This window comes from Argopecten irradians, chromosome 14 (assembly GCF_041381155.1).
Source record: "Argopecten irradians isolate NY chromosome 14, Ai_NY, whole genome shotgun sequence".
Classification (NCBI taxonomy): domain Eukaryota; kingdom Metazoa; phylum Mollusca; class Bivalvia; order Pectinida; family Pectinidae; genus Argopecten; species Argopecten irradians.
The window spans coordinates 13,408,301-13,430,501 of NC_091147.1; the positions used below are offsets into that span (position 1 = coordinate 13,408,301).

The window sequence follows — 22,201 nt, forward strand, 5'->3', positions numbered from 1 at the left end:
TTTAATTTTACATGTACAAATAAGAGCTGAAAATGATTTTTGGCAGTACTGCCAAAAATCAGTTATTTACATCAATAGTGAAGTGAAATGAGTTCATACGGTGAGACCATGAAGCCAAATTGTGGTCTACAATTTCATTACATATTTTTTCAATGTTTTTTTAGTAATTATAAAGTGACTACTGCAGGTATGTTTTCATTTAAACATATTGAAGGCATAAAAACAGCAATTTTTCAGTACAAAATTTCTGTGTTATAACTAACGTTTATAAGTCATATGAAGTCATTTGAATGGTTTTTACAGCTTTATTCATCAAACCTTATGGTTTTTAATAGATTAATGATGAAAAACTAGCATGTCAAAATTATCGCCCAGTTACGGCACATATAACTTTAACACGCTACTGTAAGAGCGATTTGAGTAGTTCTAGACAAAAGTGGCTTTACTCCACTGGCAAGTGCCAGGGTTCGGCATACAAGACGTCCGACCACAATGTGTAATAGCGGACAGCGAGGGAGTTTGAACATTTCACACACATTTCACCACGGCATGCTTTTCTTGCATACTAATCTGACTTCCACTAGAACGGTTTCCGATATATGAGCTAATTTTAACGCACTTTTAGACTGAATTGTCCCTTTGAAACGTAAGAAAAGGGTCCTGTCACCCCCAATGGTAAATCATTATGTAGCTGCAGTAAATAACTAATGATCCCAAACGCACATAAACATCAATTTCCATTGAAAGAAAACGATTGATACATCTCGACCCCTTTAGGGACCAATGCAGCCGTTGTAGAATTCCAGATTTCTTTATATCTTTATGGTATTTTGGTATTTTGGTATCATGGTATTTTGAGTCGTGTCTACAAAAACCCATGTATACAATTTTCACAAAAATCGCACCATTTCAAAATTTTCCTTCTACTTCGGCCATTTTCAGACATCGTCAACCATAAGGCCTATTGTACATTTACATACTATCAGCTATAATTATGTATATTTCGAGGAAATCTCCAGAAAACAATTGTGAACGGACAGACAGGCGGATACTGCAATTACTAAAGGGCTTCCACATCCCTGATGCGGGGCCTTAATTAATAATACTAACAAATCTGTATATGATTGAAAAATATAATAATGAATTCTCTGAATTTAACAAACGCAACATAAAAGAAAAAAATGTTCCTATTGTTATACCTTTTTGTTTGCCCATGGGAAAAATATAGAGTATAAGAACATTCCTCCTGCTGCTCCTCCGAAGGCTGATAACACTTGGGCGGTAATCTACAACGCACAACAGATCTTTATGTAATAAGTGTTGTTATTTATCTTTTTCATATGTCGTTTAACAAATTGTTCATATGTTCCAATGACACATTCTGACTGAAAAAAAAATAAAAATCTTTTTTCTCTCCATTATCATAATCTTTTTCAAACTTTTCATTTAATTTAATTTGACCTTGAACTTACTGTTGCTTTAATCTAAACTAGGGCTTTTAACATCTTTAGTCTAAAGTATAAGGGAAAACCAACTTTCATGAGGTTTTCTTTATTTGTTTATCATATGGTGATACACAAAAAAACATATAATTGATTAGCTTTTTCAACTATTGACAATAGATGTAATTTAAAACGTCATATAAGTATTCTTGGCGATGAGGTTTTATTGATTGTAAATCACGTCTGTTTTCGTGTGCGATTATATATTTGTTTGATTAATTAAAGTCTTTAAATGTCATTTAATTAAATGTAAGGACGGCCTCCCATGTGCGACGTGTGTTGTGCGTAAGAATTGTGGGTGTGTGTTTTGGGAGACTACGATATATTTGTATTGTAACTTCTTGCATAGTGTAACTCTTGCCCTTTTTATAGGGCTATCCGAGGAGACCTTGAAAATAAACATGTGCAATAAGATTGCAAATATCTTAATAAGCCAAAACCTCCGAAATTCGTTAAGTGCGTTGTATCACCGCAATGATAAATAGGTGTATAGAATGTTTGGGGATGTTTGTCTTGCGTTCATACCTGCTGGAGTGGAAGGCCTTCCATACTTGCGATCATGAAGGACACAGCCAACGAGAGACCTCCGTAAAATACAACTGAAAAAAAAAACATTTTCGTTTATTTAGAACATAAATGATTTTACATGAGTGTTCATTTCATGATTTTATGAAACGACTCTAAGACGGTTTTTTTGCGAGCCTTGGCAAGCAAAAATTAAACTCAGAGACGAGTTTTATAAAATCTCATGTGAAATGAACACAAATTTAAGATACTTTTTATCACATAACTCCACATACCAACATAACAAAGAATTTCACATCAAAATGTATTCCGAAAATCCAGCAACGGCCGCCATTTTATTCCGCCGTCTTTATAAACCTGACGTCACGTAATTTTTCCTGACGTCATTTTCTTGTTTCTGTCTGACGTCACAATGAATTTCTAGTCAATGAAAATCTCTCCAGGTCATATTACACAAGTGACATATAAGAAAAATATTACACAGGCGAAATCAATGGATATCAGGCGGATTATACGATAAAATAAAATAAAAAAACGAACAAATTTTCCTTTGTCCCTCGTTGTTATAACAAAAGTGATAGTCATATGTGTTCCATTTTCGAGCGGCGTTCTGGTTTTTTTTCCTGAAAGACCTTCAGGTTTGCTATGATAGAGATGGACATACCGACAGGGATAGTAACCCCTGAAGTATTGAGGATAGCATTGCAAAGAAACGAGGAAGACAATTATCTATATAAAAACCTAGAGACAAATTAATTGGATATGATAGTTAGACAGATAGCACATTTGCTATAAAACTTTTAAACGTTAAAACTCATTTAATTGAAGAAAGGCAAGTACTAGTATTGTTCTCATAAAGCTAGGTAATATGTGTGATGCCTTTATACGTACCTGATACTTTGGCGATAGTTGTTGCCTTTCTGTCGGAGATATCAGGCCAGTATGGCTTAATGGCGTCTTCAACAGTCTGGGCCGATAGACTACTAAGACCAGACGATAAGGTGCTGGAAGAAGGCACGAGGGTTTAAGCTCACGTTATGGAGACAACTCATAAATAACGTTAATCAAATCAGGAAGCTATTGTTCTGAGAAATATTGTCCATCTGATGCTCTACGGGTAGTGCATTACAGAGGACTCAATGGATATTTAATCTTGTCTTTTTACTAACCTACTTCTTGAGCTAGGCAAACGTGTACGAAATCTTTTGACTCTAAATCGCGAAATTTAAATAGCCGTGAAAATAGTAGGAATGAAAACACGAAAACTATTTGGTTTACGGTATCGTTTGTCTTCAAATGTACGTTCAATATTACCGATATTGATATTACTCAAATAAGAAAATGACGTACGTACCTGAGTGATGCACAGAACAAGGAGGCCATAAATAGACCTGACATGCCAGGATTGTCTTTAAACAGCCAGATGACCATATACGGAATTATCTATAATATAATGGAATAATACATACTGAAACCATGCCAGGATTGTTTTAAACAGCCAGATCACCATATAAGGTGTTATCTTTAATGAAACAGACTAGCACATATTCATTAATAATGTGTTTATCTATTATGGCCTGGCTGAAAGGGCACTATTGCCTCATAGTCGAGGGATGGCATGAATTTCGGCTCCGGCACTATCCCATCACGAGACAATACTATGAGGCAATAGTGTCCTCTCAGCCAGGCCATAATGGGTTTAGTACATCACCCTGATATGAGACCGTTTTCATGTCATCGTGACAGAAGCACGTCAGGCGCCAGCTCGCAACGCTATCTTCATTTCCACACCACGTTGTTACATTAAAAGTACAACATATGAATTGTCGCAGAAATCTGCGATTCTATAAAATGGGATTCAGCTTCACGAAGATTTAAAAGTATATCAATACAGTGAACTGTCTTTTGTAGAAAAGTAACGTTTCCTTCCATCCCCGCACACATTATTATGACGTCATGTAATGGGGACGTCACAATACATTTACCTTCGATTTCGCGCCTATTAAACATGTGGTGCCCGCTTGCCCGGGCACTCTTGAAAATAGTCGTCATGTATGTAACCAAATAGTCGTCATGTGTGTAACCAATCAGAATCCAGCATTCTGTCACATGATGTACTAATATTCTATTATGGCCCTTTCCAGAGGGAACTGTTCTCCTATAGTATTGTCTGGCGAGGTATAGTCCCCGAGTCGAAGACTCGGGGACTATACCTCGCCAGACAACACTAAAAGAGAACTGTTCCCGAGGAAAAGGACCATAACAGATTTAGTACGTCATATGACATTCATTATGACGTCATATTTTTGGTCGCGTGCTCACTCTCGGGGGGAATATACTTTGGTATAGTTCCCGTAGTCAGGTATTGTCTCCCGTAGTCAAGAAGGACAGGTAACTGTCGCCAAATCGATCATGGCTGTTATCCAATCGCGTTCCCAGTAATTTTCATGTGATGTACTAAAATTATTTATTAATAAGCATTAAACTATCTTGTTTATGGAATAAGTATATATAATCTAAGTAGAGGCCATAGCTTTGCAGATTATCTTCATTTGTCTTGCTTTTTCACTGTACCATTCCCCGACAGTATGACAATATGATTTAGTCTTAGTGGTATATCCCTTACTCGGCCATATGCTGTATCACGTTTTGTATCGACAATCTACATTATATCAAACTTTTGACATTTAAGTTTAAATCTGATAAGGCGTCATACATATATTGAAACATTATGTATAAAGTAATATATTATATGAAAATGTTTGATATTAACATCTAGATTCATTTATATTTGAGCAATACAAAGAACTACCGTTTATATATAAATTTGACCTATTTCTGTATTCATAAATAGTTCATACATTCATGAACACAATTGCCATTATGTGGGACGTGAATGCATGATAATAAAATGGAAAATTCAGAACCACGCTCAAATGCCACGTTGTCTGGCTGCGAATATAGGTTTTAGTAAATCTACAAAAAATGCTTAATATCAAAACTACACACGTCATTCTAAGCGATGTATACATACATTTACAACTATGAAAATGTACATGGTACTTTTATTATCTTATTAACGAATTCTCTACAACGACAGAAAACTAGAGAACATAGCAACGTGAAGGCGATGAATGATTAAAGTAAGAGCATTGGCTATACATGTAGATATCAAGACAAGGCCTTACTGTAAATATAATTTTATAAACGGTAAAACATTTACAAAAATCTATAAATCACACGAAGTTATATGGGAATAGTTTTACTACTCAGTGCACACGAATGGTCAACCCATTTGTACAGATAACTAACATGTCACACGTCAATCCGTTAGCATGGTCTACTAAAATGTGTACACAAATTGTTAATCCGTGTGATCGGATTAGAAAATTTATTTTTAGAGTTATTTTCTATTAGTAAAATTTGTTTATAGATTGCAATGGAGAGCAAATAAAAATATACATTACAATCGTGATAAAGGTCTGACAAATGTACCTGATTTGGATTTTTGATTTGTCCTGATGCCAGTGGATCACACCCAATAGTGTAGAAATAGGCCACGGCTACCAGCCCCTCAAACGTAGCAATGGAGAAGGTGAGAAAGAATGCTGGACCCGAAAATAGGAAAATCCTGTGAAATAGAAAGACAATGATTAGTTTTGTAATGAGTTCATATTAATTCATGTCGTGAAGTCTGTCCTTAAGTTTTTTTTTCATTGAATGGGTCGTCATGGCATTGCTATTGATATATATATATGGTTTTCTTAGTACCCTGTTCAATGCCTACGTTGGAAAAAGATTTGTCACATGTACATGTATCATCTACTGATTCTATGTCGTAGTTTGGTTACTACAATTTGTAAAATAAAAACATACATAAATGTCTAGCAGGATGAAGAATGCGTTTTCTTAAAGTACGTAACCCACTAGTAAGTGTTTGTGATCAAAACATTATACTAAGATATTCTAACAAATGCTACAAATTTATTTTGGCGTTACATTCAGCGGGTACCGATGTTTTTAATTTCTAGATGATCAAAACATCATACTAAGATATTCTGACAAATACCACAAATTTATTTTGGCGTTACATTCAGCGAGTACCGATGTTTTTAGTTTCTATATTGACTCCTTGACGACCTGTTAAATATACACGGGGTTTTTTAATACTAGATTTACCTGTTGAACTCCTATCCAGGTTGTGCTGACGTTTTAGGTGATGTACTTACTTTTAGGTGGTGTACTGACGTTTTAGGTGATGTACTGACGTTTTAGGTGATATACTGATGTTTTAGGTGATGTACTTACTTTTAGGTGGTGTACTGACGTTTTAGGTGATGTACTGACGTTTTAGGTGATGTACTTGCTTTTAGGTGATGTACTGACGTTTTAGGTGATGTACTTACTTTTAGGTGATGTACTTATTTTAAGATGATGTACTGACGTTTTAGGTGATGTACTGACGTTTTAGATGATGTACTTACTTTTAGGTGATGTACTGACGTTTTAGGTGATGTACTGACGTTTTAGATGATGTACTTACTTTTAGGTGATGTACTGACGTTTTAAGTGATTACTTATTTTAGGTGATGTACTTACTTTTAGGTGTGTACTGACGTTTTAGGTGATGTACTTACTTTTAGGTGATGTACTTACTTTTAGGTGATGTACTGACGTTTTAGGTGATGTACTTACTTTTAGGTGATGTACTGACGTTTTAGGTATGTACTTACTTTTAGGTGATGTACTGACGTTTTAGGTGATGTACTGACGTTTTAGGTGATGTTACTTTTAGGTGATGTACTTACTTTTAGGTGATGTACTGACGTTTTAGGTGATGTACTGACGTTTTAGGTGATGTACTGACGTTTTAGGTGATGTACTTACTTTTAGGTGATGTACTGACGTTTTAGGTGATGTACTTACTTTTAGGTGATGTACTTACTTTTAGGTGATGTACTTACTTTTAGGTGATGTACTGACGTTTTAGGTGATGTACCTACTTTTAGGTGATGTACTTACTTTTAGGTGATGTACTTACTTTTAGGTGATGTACTGACGTTTTAGGTGATGTACCTACTTTTAGGTGATGTACTTACTTTTAGGTGATGTACTGACGTTTTAGGTGATGTACTGACGTTTTAGGTGATGTACTGACGTTTTAGGTGATGTACTTACTTTTAGGTGATGTACTGACTTTTAGGTGATGTACTTACTTTTAGGTGATGTACTGACGTTTTAGGTGATGTACTACTTTTAGGTGATGTACTTACTTTTAGGTGATGTACTTACTTTTAGGTGATGTACTACTTTTAGGTGATGTACTTACTTTAGGTGTTACTTACTTTTAGGTGATGTACTACTTTTAGGTGATGTACTGTACTTTTAGGTGATGTACTTACTTACTTTTAGGTGATGTACTGACGTTTTAGGTGATGTACTTACTTTTAGGTGATGTGACTTACTTTTAGGTGATGTACTACTTTAGGTATGTACTGACGTTTTAGGTGATGTACTGACTTTTAGGTGATGTACTTACTTTTAGGTGATGTACTGACGTTTTAGGTGATGTACTGACGTTTTAGGTGATGTACTACTTTTAGGTGATGTACTTACTTTTAGGTGATGTATTATTACTTTAGTGATGATGTACTTATGATTAGACGTTTTAGGTGATGTACCTACTTTTAGGTGATGTACTTGCTTTTAGGCATCCTGTTCAGTTGTTACTGATGTTATAGGTTATGGGTACTTTTTTGAGACTTCTTCATGTTTATCTGATATTTAGCTTTAGACCTACTTTATGGCATACTGTTAAGGGAGAACCGAGAACAGGTTTTTTTTATAAAATTATAGGCTTACTTTGGCAACCTGTGCAGTTTTTACTGACGATTTAGTCTATACACTTAGTGTTTCGGCGACCTATTCAATGTGAAGCTGACATTTTAGCTTCTAGACTTACGTTTTGGCTTTCTGTTCAGTTTTTCTGATATTTTAGCTTCTAGACATATTTTTGGCGTCCTGTTCAGTGGCGCTATGGTCATTTTTTTTACTGAAATTTTAGTGTCTAGACTTAAGCTTACTTTTTGGCGTCCTGTTCTGTAGGTACTGAACATATCCTCTGAATGGTCGACTGGTTTATGGTGAGATAGATCAGACGTATCGCTGAACCGAACAAAAGGTTCCAGAAGGTGTGGCGCACAGTCGGGTCAACATCGAAACTTAAAAATAAATTTAACGTATGTCTTAAAACACAATCGCCAAAATCCATCAACGTAATTAAAATTATCTAATCGGGAAAGAAGACCTTATTCTCAAAGCATCATCCTGTTATTGGAATAAATGTTTGACCATTCTGTGGAATTCAATGCATTGGTAGGAAAATAAATCCCAATTACTAAATATTACGTAGCCAAACAGGGTATATATTTATTAATTTATAAAAATAAAAATAAAAAATTAAATTAAATAAATATTACGAATAAGCTATACTCACTTAAAGTAGTTTAAACGACCGACTTTACCATTAATTTCGAACACCCTATCGAAACCACCGGCCACCATGCACCCCTAAAAAAGACGTGGCACAGACAATAGCTTTAGATGATCAAAGAGGACAATTATCAATCCCTATATAATATTGTGTTTATAGATGTAACACACGTATTACTTTCAAGGATGCCCGTTAGTTTCTCTTTATTAATAGAATGGAAAGTTGTATTATCAACAATTACATATTGCCTGTGTGACGTTGAAAACGTATCTCCGTTGAAAATTGACCTCGGGTCAGTTTTCAACGTTGAAAACAGACCCCGAACGCCATTGAAAATTGAACATGTCGTTGAAAATTGACAGTGGCTAGGGTCAATTCTCAACGGCAGGTCTGTTGAAAAATGACCGTTGAAAAATGACCTTGGCAAACTATCAACGGATGGTCTTTTGAAGAGTTTGTACTAATGATTTTTTTATGATTATATTTTCGACGATTTTACGTTTGTCAGGTATTCACTAATTGTTAATATATATTTATTCCCTGCAATACAAGAATACGTGTATTATATATTTGCGTATGGATCAGTTATGTTGTGTTCTGCGTATGGTTGTGTTGTGTTGTGTTGTGGTTGTGTGTTGTTGTTGTGTTGTTATGTTGTGTTGTTGTGTTGTTGAGTGTTGTGTTATTATGTGTGGTTGTGTAATGTTATTGTGTTGTGTGTTATTGGTGTGTTGTTGTGTTGTGTGTAGTTGTATGCTGTGTGGCTGTATGTTGTGTTGTGTTGTTGTCTGTCATGTTGTTGTTCTATGCTTGTGTAATGTGTTGTTGTGTGATGTTTTAGTGATATGTTGTTGCGTTATGTTGTGTGATGTTGTGTTATTGTGTATTGTTGTGTTGTTGTTGTTAGGTGGTGTTGTATTGTTGTTGTGTTGTGTGTAGTGTTGTTGTGTGATGTTTTGGTGTGTAATTTTGTGTTGTGTTATGTTGTGTTGTGCGATGTTGTCGTATGTTGTGTTGTTGTGTGTTATTGTGTTGTTATTGGGTGTTGTTGTATTGTTGTTGCGTGTTTGTGTGTTGTGGTTGTGTTGTGTTATGTGTTGTTGTGTGATGTTTTGTTGTTATGTTGTGCGGTGTTGTGAGGCGTGTTATGTTGTTGTGGTGTTGTTTGTTGTTGTTAGGTGGTGTTGTGTTGTTTTGCGTGTTTGTGTGATGTGTTCTTGTGTTAGTTGTATGATGTGCTGTTGTGTGATGTTGTGTTGTGTGATGTTTTGTTGTGTAGTGTTGTTGTGTGTTATTGTGTTGTTATTGGGTGTTGTTGTATTGTTGTTGCGTGTTTGTGTGTTGTGGTTGTGTTGTGTTATGTGTTGTTGTGTGATGTTTTGTTGTTATGTTGTGCTGTGTTGTGAGGCGTGTTATGTTGTTGTGGTGTTGTGTTGTTGTTGTTGTTAGGTGGTGTTGTGTTGTTTTGCGTGTTTGTGTGATGTGTTCTTGTGTTAGTTGTATGATGTGCTGTTGTGTGATGTTGTGTTGTGTGATGTTTTGTTGTGAAGTGTTGTTGTGTTGTTGTTGGATGTTGTTGTTGCGTGGTTGTGTGTTGTGGTGTGGTTGTGTTGTGTGTTGTTGTGTTGTGTGATGTTGTGTCGTGTTGTTGTGTAATGTTGTCTTGTGTTGTGTGTTGTGTTATGTTGTGTTTAGTGTGATGCGTTGTGTGTTGTGTGTGTTATGTTGTGTGATGTTGTGTAATGTGATGTTGTGTTATTTTGTGTTTTGTTGAGTTGTGTGATGTGTTGTTGTGTGGTGTTGTGTAGTGTTGTTGTGTTGTTGATATGCTGTGTGATACTGTGTGGTTTCGTGGTGGTGTTGTGTCGTGTTGTGTTGTTGTGTAAAAATGAGTTCTTATAGGGTCAATTTTCAACGGTTCGTGTAAAAAGTGCGCTGAAAGTTCAGTTTTCAACGGTTTTCGGGGTCGTTGAAAAATGACTCGAGGTCAGTTTTCAACGGGGGTCCATTTTCAACGTTACACCGGAAACAAATGGGTTTCCTCCGTCGACATGTGTGTTCTTTGGGCTTTTAAAGCATTTAAATTAAACTCTAAAAATAAAAAAAAAATGATACGTGCATAACGTGGAAATTCGCGGAGAAATTAATTCGTGGTTTTGATATTTTAATCATCAGTGGGTAGAAATAGCCTCCAATCGAATTTAGGTCAATGATTAGTGTAATGCATTAACTGCAAATCAACTTTTGTTCGCGGCTACTTAATTTCGCGATTTCCAAAATCACAAATTTCAAAAATTGAATGGAAATTACTATCAGTATCAATGATAAAGATGTTAGTTCGTGGAAATAAATTTTCGCGCATTTATTTGGATCGCAAAATTCGCGCGAAAGAAAGTTGGTTTACAGTAATTATTTCGTTTGTTTCATATTCGTGATTATAAGGGACTCAACTTTGTACAAAACGAAACTTGTTTTACAGTCCTCGTTTGGTGTTTGGCTACATAGACTAAATTGACTATGTACTTGTGTTTTGTTTTAAACTTATATCATATCACTTAGTTCTTTCCAGTATGGTCGTTCAAATCACCACAGTAAGAAATAAAGAAATACAGTCCATGATCACCTTTCTAATGTCAATGCAAATTACCTTTTATTCAAATTTCTTCTATGAAGTCTTCAAATGTTCCCCTGGTGTATGCTCACATTACTTTAAGAAAACTGTGACAGCATTCCCCGAAACAGGTCATGGGAGAACTTTTCGAATAATTGTCAATTTCAAATATTATAAACTATGTCATTAATGCCATTTTATTTACGAAAAGTTTGCGGAAATTTACCTGACCACGAATATAGCGAATTTTTAATCTCCCTCTAATAAAAACACATTTAAACGTAAGACATTATTCTCCAACGTTATTTTCTTACGAAAAGTTGTAATAGTGTTCGATTTCAATGTATCCTAATAGTTTACCTTAACGATAATACCAGCTATTCCACAGAACATGACAGCACACTGGAATACATCTGTCCATATAACGGCCTTGATGCCTCCCTGGAGTTATAAAATAAACATAGATATATATCCAGTATCGCCGGTTATTTTCGCGGTGATTATTTCGCGATATACCGCGACATTGCTAAAATCGCGAAAATTTGATTCGCGAAGTTTTGCGAAATGATTCATTCATATATAACTTAACCGCAAGACCGCTAAAAAATTAAAATAGCTAAAACGGGATTTTTCTCGTTTTTAATCAAAATCGCGAAACATTTTTGGCCCGCTTAAATGACTGGTTATGCGGTATACATACATGTATGCACAATCGAAACGCAGACATGATTGAAGAACTATTTTATATCCAAATGATGAACCGTCAAATTAAAAAAAAAAAGCCTAAATTCATTTTTATAAACATTTAATGACAACAATCAAGTCAACAAAATGGCGAAGCTCCTCATCCATCACTCAGATTCATAATTGCAGTAAAATTCGCATGTCTTCTCTCTGACCGCCTATTAAAATAGAAATAAATCTTGTAGCACTTACAATGGCTGTGTATATTACGGCTGCCCCAGCTATCACTACCATAGACATCCACAAAGGGAAATTAGCGACTGAAAATACAATAATATGTCATTTAAAATGAATTTACGAAAGTCTTCGAAGCTTTTCCCTACGACGCCTCATGTATAAAAACAACACTGGTCATTTATTCTTATGAATGATAAGTAGTAACCATTTCATCATATATGGAAAATGTTGATTTTCTTTTCTTTAATGACCAATAATGAGATTGCAAATATTTTTCTCCTGCATTTTTAATTTTTAAATGACATGATTTAACAGGATTGTATACGTAACCAATATATATTAATTTAAATTAGCCAGCCAAACAGGAAGTGATATACAGACCTGCTTCCAATGCTGTTCCTGGGCCATATAATACAACTCCCATGTAAAATATCTAAACAAATACAAAACATACGTTTGTAATAATGATAGTAATGACGTATATTTCGCTAAATTTAAATTCTTATTATTAATATACCAAGACATGTATTTAGAAATATCGGAATTGAAAAATGTCCGTAATATAGCGAGATGATCTTGGTTGTTAGATGAACTCGCTATAATTTTTTTTTGTTATGTACAACAGCTTCTTAAATTAAATTATTTCAACGTAAAGTTTACCGCGATTAACCGGATTTTCTGAGTAACCGGTTAGCGTATTCCGACCGGTTTGAACAACCCTACTTGTTAAACCGTACATGCGGGAGAGGGAAACTCACGTAATAAAGCATGCCCATGGCGGTTCCTAACTGGCGAGGTATACGGCTGTTATATCGTAATTGTAGATACTGAAAAATGAGCAGAATGGTAGAGTTAAAATAAAGAATGCATTTTATGACAAAACTTCACCACAAGGTACATTAGCAACTGTTTTTCGCAGTTGTCGGTACTGATAGTGAGCAGAATACCAGTCTGGATAAAGTATAATTTTTTGCAAAAATTTTCCCGCAATGTAGGGCTGTTATATTAGCAACACAGTACGTTGGACAACCTACGTTAAAAGTCTTTATGATTTCAAGCAATTCATTTCATCCATAGCCCCGACGAAATTTGTCTACAAATGTAAGTGGAATGATTGAACGGGTCGTTACGAGTATGGACGAGGACTGCAAAAAATGTCATTACTTGGCCAATACAAGCGTTGACGGTATTGACCTATATTCTATTAATGCTGGAGTCCAGGTCCAATATGCCTTGGCTACTTCATAAAGAGTTTCAAAAAGAAATTGTTAGAACATTTTGACGTAGTAACGGATATGTCTTCTTGCCGGGAAATGTTAATATGCCATGATTTCTAGACGGAAACTGCCAGAATGAATTGACTTTGTGACTTCTTCATGGAAATTGCAAAAAATTTCATGATTTTTGGCGGGAATTTTAACAATTTCAGAATTTTTTTACGGAAACTGCCAAAATGTCATGACGAAAACAGTATGAATTTCTCGTCTTCGTGATGGATATTGCCAAAATATCATGACCTCTAGACGCATATTGTCAAAATGTCACGACTTCTTGTTGAAATCGCCAAAATACCATTATTTAAGTATAGAAATAGCCAAAATATATCTTGTTTTTCGGCGGGAATTGTTGGAACTGTCATAATTTATTGAGGGAAACTGTCACACTTCCATGACTTCATGGCGAAAAATCAGTCTGAATGTCATGCGGAAATCGTCAAAACATCATGATTTCTTGATAAAATGCACTATGAGAATTACCAAATGTCATTATTTCTTCACGGAAGCTACCAAAAAGTCATGATTTCTAGATTTCTAAAAACTTGTGAGAATGTCATGACTTTTGAAAGAGAATTGTCAATATAGCATGACTTATTGATGGAAATTGTCAAACTACCATGCTTTTTGACGGAAATAACCACAAAAACATGATTATTTGCGTAATTTACCGAATGGTTACGACAATCAACTAATCTTACCTCATATACACTGGTGACGCGGAGAGGGTGGATCAGAGGTACGATGATCCTGATGGCGACGAGTTGTGACAACATAAACCCCACAGTAAACCACCAATACTGGATACCATAGGTGTAGACTTCCGCCGGAAATCCCAGCATCATGATCGAGGATTCGAACGACACCATGAGCGAAAGTCCGACCGGGATGATGCTCATCTTTCTGTTGCCAAGGAGATACTCTTTGGTCGTCTTCTGGCGTCCACCAGAAAGAGCATAGTACACACCGATGGCGAGGGAGACGAGCAAGGCTGCGGCAAACACTAAATAGTCCGCCAGTACTAGTGACGGTACTTCGCTACCCCCTGGAGAGTTATCATTAACAATGGAAGTTGAATATACTTACGGTAAAAAAGCAACTCTTGTCCAAATGAAACTCATTTTCAATTTGGTATCTAGACATGTAAAAGACGTTGGCGGGCTAAAACATCAGCAAGAATTGCAAAGACAGCAACTCATAAAAGAGTTCAGCAGCAGGGAACGACATAAACAAAATCAAAAGAGAAATCAAAAAGGCATAGAATATACTGTATATCACAAAAATAAAAGGGCATGGGATTGATAGGAGTAAAATAGATACATGGACACAGTGTCATTTACGAACGAAATATTCATCTGAACATTAAACGAACGCCTCTTAAATGGAATCGTACTATGTTGCACTTGGAAATTAATAATTAAAATAAACATTTGAACTGGGAAAAACAAATAGTAAAAATGTAAGAAAATTCGGCGTTATGAATGTCACCATATGGGGAAAATTACAGAATGTATGTTAAATAATTAAATCTTAATTTCGTAAATTAATTATTACGTAAACATCCCTAAATACAGAATGTATACGCTTTCTCTAAACGTTCTCACGGGAGGAGGTCTATTTTACCCGGTAATACCAAAACCAAAGAGTTATTACAAAATGACTTACCATCCATTTTACTTGATATTGCAGCCTTCCAGTTACAGGTTCAATGTTACCATACACGGACGACTTAATGACAAGGGTGTAGATACATGTCAGCGCATTCGTGAGCGGACAAACATGTTTATATATAAATACCAGAAACGACACAGATATGCTTTAGAAAGTTTATATATGCACTTACACGGGTACAATGTACGTTATATCGGTATGGGGATAAACCAAGCTGTTTTGGATATTATATATGCAAGAAAGACATACATTATTAACATAAAGAAACGATAAATTTCGGTATACCGTTTAGTCGCATATTTTCTCGGATTGATATTTCCAACATTTCTATAGTCAAAAGTTGATCCGTGAAACATTGAAAAATGAAAAACAAAAAAATATATAATATACCATCATAGCCAAACCGCGAAATTTTAAACCGACTTTGCGGTATTCACCCTGGAAATCCAAGAGGATATTATCACTGTGGTCATCTATCCCTGTGTGATATTATAGCAAATCTGAAGGTTCTGGTGTGCAACAAGAGATGTGAGGGTTTGAATGTTTGTCGTAGCTCTATGTAAATCTTCAAAGGAAGTCATTGTAGTTCTGTGATTGAGTAGTTTATTTCTCCTGAACTGCCTTAAGTTTTACTATCGGCATAGCCCATAGGTGGATACAACGACGGTGTCTTTATGACCTACATTTGTGTGGCGTGTATCGGTATGACCTAGATTTGTGAGGCGGTGTCGCTATGACCTAGATCTGTGTGGCGGGTGTCGCTATGACCTAGATTTGTGTGGAGGGTGTCGGTATGACCTAGAATTAAGTGGTGGGTGTCGGTATGACCTAAATTAGAGTTGCGGGTGTCGGTATGACCTAGATCTGTATGGAGGGTGTCGGTGTGACCTAAATTTGTGTGGCGGATGTCAATTTGACCTAGATCTCTGTGGAGGGTGTCGGTATGACAAAGATTAGAGTGGCGGGTGTCGGTATGTTATGACCTAGATTTGTGTGGCGGGTGTCGGCATGACCTAGATTTGTGCGGCGGGTGTCGTTATGACCTACATTTGTGTGGCGGGTGTCGGTATGACCTAGATTTGTGAGGCGGTGTCGTTATGACCTAGATTTGTGTGGCAGATGTCGCTATCTCCTAGATTTGGGAGGCAGGTATTGATATGGCCTATATTTTTGAAGCGTGCATCTTAGCAAACCACCGAAGACATTCGGATTATATTAAGTTTTTCTGTGTCCATTAATTTTGTTTTTATTAAAATGCTATTTTTTCGTTTTTTACTTGATGTGTTGATTGCATTGTTTGTTGTTTTAATAAACTTTCTCTGTTGTGGCATCCTGCGAGATTTGAAGGCGCAACTGATGGAGGGCCAGTGGTAAAATATCCTCACACATTAGCCACTTTGCCTCCAATCTGATTAAAACCAGATCTTCTATATGCTTTAAAAATTTGGTTCTAATCAGATTGACTTGGCCCCCTGTTAGAAAGCCAATCCTAGCAGCTTAGATACATCAAAATGGTCTGTTCAAGCATATATCCTAGTTTCGATTTATTTCTGCTCCCATGAAGAAATATTTGAGATGCAGCACAGGAAATTTAATCCGTTTTCGTTGAATTTTCTTGTTCATTATAAAGGGATGTCATTATTTAGACTAGTGGGTGACGGAAATAAGGACAGACAGCAGACATCACACCATGTGATAAGCTCACCTGTCATTTGGTCCAGGTGAGCTAACATTAAACAACGAAAATGTATTGTAATCACAGAATTTTAATTATGTTGGTCAGCTATTTACAACAGCATCTCTTAGATGACACATATGTATTGTACAATTTCAATACCAGAACTAAAATATTTCGTTATCTCAAATTCTCAGAAAATCCTGAATATTTATCATGGCCCCTTTTACTTTGCGAAAACAATCACGATATAGAGTAAGTATTAGAGAGAAGCATTCATCACAGTTTTCTCCTTCGATCAATATTTCCTCCTCCCTAAAAACTCATAATGAACTGGTCAAACTTTTGTATTGGAAGAGTTCTAATAGGTTTTCTAGGGTGAATAAGTTAAATTGAAGTTAAAGTTATAGTTCAAATTATCAGAGTATTAGAGATACTTAGAAATAAACAGGGTCCTCAAGATGTATAAGTTTGACGTAAAGCTGGAAATGCAAGTTAAAAACATTCCTTTTTAGATAGTTTCAGATTACCCATGTTTATTGACCATAAGGAAGCTGATGCTTTTATACCCACCTATTTCAAAAGAAAAATGACTGCCAACTTCTTTAGCAACTATGGCCGACATACAGGGGTTATCTGCAAACCATTTGAAAGATTTTGTTTTTGATCTCAACATAAATGATTTTAACATGCATTGTCAGCTTGAACAAAATCTTACTTTATATTTACAGATGGCACTCTTCACACAATTCACCAAAAAAGTTTTATTAAACAAAAATAATATGCTTTGACCATTTAAGAAATAACGTGTCCCATTATGACCCCTTTTTTAGTCTTCCTTGGGCTTTTTGTTCCAGTAATATAAAACCTGGGCTAGGATAATGCCATTACATAAGGAAGCGACTATATAGCTGAGAATGATTAAATTGTCTCCTGTTTCCTGTTGTGATGTAAAAATCCGCGCCAATGACCCAGAAAACAGTAGGGACACCGTGATGACCGATATCTGACCGGTGCTACCATTTCTAAAGTTAGCCACTGCTTGGATCATCTAGAACAGAAAAAAATTTAAATTATGACATTGTTAATCCTGTCACCATTAATGTATACCTAACTTAATTCTGACAATGCACGGCGATAAATATTGGAAATAAAATAAAACAAATATCGGGTATTACTCACAGGGATCTAAGAACTAGTTGATATATAATCATCACAAAAACCGTTACCTAAGTTGGAAAATTTGATCATTTTCCTTACAAAATAAACCTACACAACTATACAAAGTGCCATCACTAAAACGGTAGCACACTCGTTAATATAGTTACTTACTTTACTAAGAATGACGACAAGGATGTTGACGCTTTGAAAAAGTGCTAACATCTTAATAGAGATTAGAGGTGACATTAGATAGGCCATAGAGAGTGTGTAGATGAGAAGGAATAGTACGGCCCCGCCCTTCTGGTTAGAGTAGTACAAGACTAGGTACACGATCACTGTGGTCTGTAGTACCAGGAATATTCCTTCTCCGTACGAACTGTAAAATAAATCACAATATATCAGGTATTACTACACAGTTATCTGCCCTTGCTGGTAGGTATTGACTGTGACATCAAGTGTCTGCAAGCATAAAATCATGTCAATGATTTCTAAGCTTAATTCTTATACTACAAAGTAGGTTATCTCCCCCTAGTTTGAAACTGAGCAAAGTTATGAAGCAATTTCTTTTATATTTCATTGTGAGACTAGATAATAACCAGTCAAGGACAACATATTCTGTATTTGTATATTACAGAGTCATATGGCTTTGTGTGCAGGTATTAATTGAGATATAATACTAATTTGCATGCTAGCATAATGTCATAGGTACTTTACCCAGACCAGAATTCCATGGAAGTGGATGTGTCGCCTGCACAGCATCACAAAAAATAGTTATTTACAGTTGGAAATATTGTTAATAATTAGGTGAAGTTATCAAATCCTGTAACTTTTGTAAATATTGATGGATTTTGACCAGTACCGAACCCATCTAAGATCTCATTGATATAAAGCAATATACCATATTTGGTTGAAATCGGACAATATATACTAAAATTTCCAAGCGGAAACCATATTTTGACGATTTTAAAGTCCTGTAACTCTTGAAAATATTGACAGATTTTGACCAGTAATGAACCCATATAAGATCTCATTGATATAAAGCAATATACCATATTTGGTTGAAATATGACCATAAATACTAACGTTATCGAGTGGAAACCATGGATTTACCCTTTGTCAAGACACAAGAAGAACAAATAAAATTATATGTTAAGGACGGTCACGGACGTACACAAAAAGGTGTGTAGTCAAAATTAGTTTCAAATTAGAAATTATTTACATTTGTACATACGTAGACATTTTTTCTAATTTGAAACTAATTTTGACTACACACCATTTTGATATGCCCTTCTACAGGTGAGCTAAATTAGCCTTTCGCGATCGCAACTACATTTAATTATAGCGACTGACCGAAGGGATCATTCAGACAATACACATAGATATTGTCCCTTTAGTTTATCTGTATATTCTATATGACATTGTGTTTATTGTTTATGTTTTTGTGTACGTCCGTGACCATCCTTAACATGTAATATTATTTGTTATTCTTGTGTCTTGACAAAGGGGCAGATAGTCTTGAAAATTTGACAATCTTTTGTCCACACTGTTAGAATTACTTCTTTGCCCAATATATATACATGTATATATACGCACCTAAATGGAAATGCCATGGCGAATCCATATGCAGTTGTAGCTGATACAGCTATCAGCTCCAACAAAACACTAATGAAGCTGATGCCTTTGGCACTCTTGGCCTGGAAGATCTTGATTATCTGTGGCAGTTTCACTGAAAGAAGATTTAGCAGTATAATAAGAGAACTGAATTTTCTAAAAGCAGATCTGCCAGATCTAGAATTGTCTGCTCTTGATTTATGTAGATCAAATAAAGTTAGATGAAAATCTTATCCTATTTTCTGATAATTTAAAGTTACATTTCATCACTATGTATGTTTTATACAGACAAATCAAGGAGAGCCTTTATGTGTTATTCAACACTAAAGGTTACCCACATTTTTGAGAATATTTACACAAGTAATACATAGACATTGATTTTACAAAGACAAGAAGCTTATATTTCATCAAAACAAGGGATTTTCAACAGATTTTTGAAGAAATTACATTACATGTACTCATAGGTCTACTTTTTCAACCAGTTATCTCATATATAAAAAGATTTATTATATTTGTTTCAGCCAAATTTGCAATATTCATAAATCAAATGCATACTGATAAAGTGAAAATCATTCTGGTTTCTTTACCATATTTCTTTTGCAAATTGATTATGGAGTATGTTGAGCACTGTTTTTTGTGACAAAATACATGTAGTCCACTTTTGGGTCTATTAAATGACTCTCATTTTTTTCAATTACTGATATCTGCATTATAAGTGCCCTGGGTGTGCTTCTTGGGTTGAATACGGTTATCAAAATTACGACATTTATTTGATCATTAATTCAGTAAATTGTTAAATTTATGATACATAAAATTTTCTGCTTTAGGTACGACATCTTTTAAACTAGTAAATGCTTTTATGGACAAGTGTGCTTGATAATTAAATTTGAGGTGAAAGAGTCTTACCTAATACTGCACCAAGAATTATACCATAGCCAAGACATTTGCTAAGGACCACTTTCATACAGTTAACTGAAACAGACAAAAGATAAAAATAAATTGCAGGTACTCTGTTGCTGTATTCCTAATCAATTGTATGTCACTACATGTTTTCAGGTTTTGGTGGTGGTTTATGCATTGTAACATATTGGACAGACTTAAACATTCTGATGAGGAATATACCTATGTGATAGTAGTCGAATACAGGGATTTCAAGGTCCCAAAACGACATGAGTAAAGTACAAATTTATTATCATTAATCCCACCATGTAGTGATTATTAAGTGATCACTTGAGGTGAGTCATAATCACCGAATGGTGGGATTAATCAACAGTAAATTGTTCTTTACCCTTGACTTCCTGTATTGGACCAGCTCAATCATCAGAAGAACTGTTTAGAGGTTCCAGGTTCATGTCCTCTTTGACTGCTAGTCCAGATACATTTCTCCTCTACTGATTTAACCAATTGGCAGTCAACAGATATAGTATAAGGTTTGTGTCTTCTAAGGTGAAGTTTGAGAAAGGAGGGAAGAGTACTAAGTGTAACATATATATATTATATATATAATACTGGGGGTTATGACACCGGTGACTACAGCAGGTACGTAGACATGTATCTCAATCCAGCTAGTGTTCGTAGGTCCCAGGCCGGTTACACTAGATCTACTCTCCTGTTATTGCAGGTTCTCCAATAAAGCATATGGGCAGATGTGTATGCATTTAACAATCTAGCCCGAGATACTCTGGCCCTGACACCAGACTTAGACATTATGACAGATAGATGTTTGGTGTAGGGACAGAGCGCAGTGCTATATCAAAAGTTGGAACTCGCCGACACTGTTTGGTATCTGGCCAGGTCATCTCAGACTGAGACTGCTAACAACACATTATAATCACTGAGGAGCATCACTTAACTTTGCCTTTCAACAAATGAACAATTTATCTACCCATAGCAATCCATTTTATCATGCCTGCACGTTATATTATGTCCATAAAGTAGCTTCCTTCATGCAACTTTAAATCTTCCTCCTTGTCGGCGCCATTTTCTCATAGTATGAAAATCGCCTTTAATCTATACGGATTGCTATATTTGAGTAGATAAATTATTCATTTGTTGAAAAGACCAAGGTAAGTGAGGTTTCTCAGAGGTCAGTGTGATTTTAGAGATGACCTGACCCGATACCAAACGGTGTTGGCGAATTCCAGCTTTTGATATAGCAATAGCACTGCGCTCTGGCCCTACACCAGACATCTATCTGTAATAATGTCTAACCTGGTGTCAGGGCTAGAGTATCTCGGGCTATTAACAATCAAAATGTAAGTAAAAACGTTATCAATAAGCATCATTTAGATCTAGTGCATTTTTTTAATAATTTAATTTTTGCTTCTATTAAATTTTCGATCGTGTATTCAAAATAAAACATAATTCGTGTCAACAAGCCAATATCGATATATATCCTATAGTCTACTTCCTACACGTCATGAACTTTGAACAGAGATCAAGACGTTTCGTCCCCAAATCATATATAAAAAGAACGATAACAAAAACATTGTGGACGAAACGTCTTTCTATAATGTCAGAATAAAAGCTGCAAAATATATCTTATCTTACACAGAACTAGATTCCAAACAATCGAAAAATGTACCTTCGAAGAAGTTGAATTTGACAAAGAATTCATCGTAGCATGGTTGAGGTACAAAAACCTTCACGGTTCTCTCCAGAAGAGATGCATCCGTTGTTGCCGGTTTCGCCATGGTTTTGTTGGGTCCTTGAAATGTTTGAGATGTAGGGGGAACCGGATAAAGCGCTTAATTGATC

At 35.6% G+C, this 22,201-nt stretch overlaps 2 protein-coding genes across 2 annotated transcripts in view; both read right to left on the reverse strand.

Moving 5' to 3' along the window:
• LOC138306967 (sodium-dependent multivitamin transporter-like) overlaps positions 1 to 15,117 on the reverse strand; it is a 19,239-nt gene extending 4,122 nt beyond the window's left edge. Inside the window, exons 1-13 of the mRNA XM_069247570.1 lie at positions 14,992 to 15,117; positions 14,028 to 14,371; positions 12,811 to 12,879; positions 12,434 to 12,485; positions 12,068 to 12,135; positions 11,492 to 11,572; positions 8,524 to 8,597; positions 8,111 to 8,248; positions 5,523 to 5,658; positions 3,382 to 3,470; positions 2,919 to 3,031; positions 2,028 to 2,101; positions 1,200 to 1,286 (exon numbers count right to left, since the gene is read on the reverse strand). Coding sequence (XP_069103671.1) covers positions 1,200 to 1,286; positions 2,028 to 2,101; positions 2,919 to 3,031; positions 3,382 to 3,470; positions 5,523 to 5,658; positions 8,111 to 8,248; positions 8,524 to 8,597; positions 11,492 to 11,572; positions 12,068 to 12,135; positions 12,434 to 12,485; positions 12,811 to 12,879; positions 14,028 to 14,371; positions 14,992 to 14,998 — 1,332 coding nt within the window. The 5' untranslated portion in view covers positions 14,999 to 15,117. The remainder of the gene's footprint in view (positions 1 to 1,199; positions 1,287 to 2,027; positions 2,102 to 2,918; positions 3,032 to 3,381; positions 3,471 to 5,522; positions 5,659 to 8,110; positions 8,249 to 8,523; positions 8,598 to 11,491; positions 11,573 to 12,067; positions 12,136 to 12,433; positions 12,486 to 12,810; positions 12,880 to 14,027; positions 14,372 to 14,991) is intronic.
• Positions 15,118 to 16,745: 1,628 nt separating this feature from the next.
• On the reverse strand, positions 16,746 to 22,176 carry LOC138307321 (mannose-P-dolichol utilization defect 1 protein-like). Its single transcript, XM_069247998.1, has 5 exons — positions 22,029 to 22,176; positions 20,351 to 20,416; positions 19,427 to 19,559; positions 18,005 to 18,209; positions 16,746 to 17,723 (listed from the first exon to the last, which is right to left on the reverse strand). The coding sequence occupies exons 1-5, from the start codon at positions 22,135 to 22,137 to the stop codon at positions 17,502 to 17,504; spliced, it is 735 nt and encodes a 244-aa protein (XP_069104099.1). The 5' UTR covers positions 22,138 to 22,176; the 3' UTR covers positions 16,746 to 17,501.
• Positions 22,177 to 22,201: the final 25 nt, after the last annotated feature.

Excerpts from the sequence above, each read along its gene's own strand:
- LOC138307321 (XM_069247998.1), bottom strand. The coding sequence starts at position 22,137 with ATGGCGAAACCGGCAACAACGGATGCATCTCTTCTGGAGAGAACCGTG. Across the intron at positions 19,560-20,350 it reads AATTCTTGGTGCAGTATTAG|TGAAACTGCCACAGATAATC; the intron begins GTAAGACTCTTT and ends ATCTTCTTTCAG. Across the intron at positions 17,724-18,004 it reads TTGTCGTCATTCTTAGTAAA|ATGATCCAAGCAGTGGCTAA; the intron begins GTAAGTAACTAT and ends TTTCTGTTCTAG.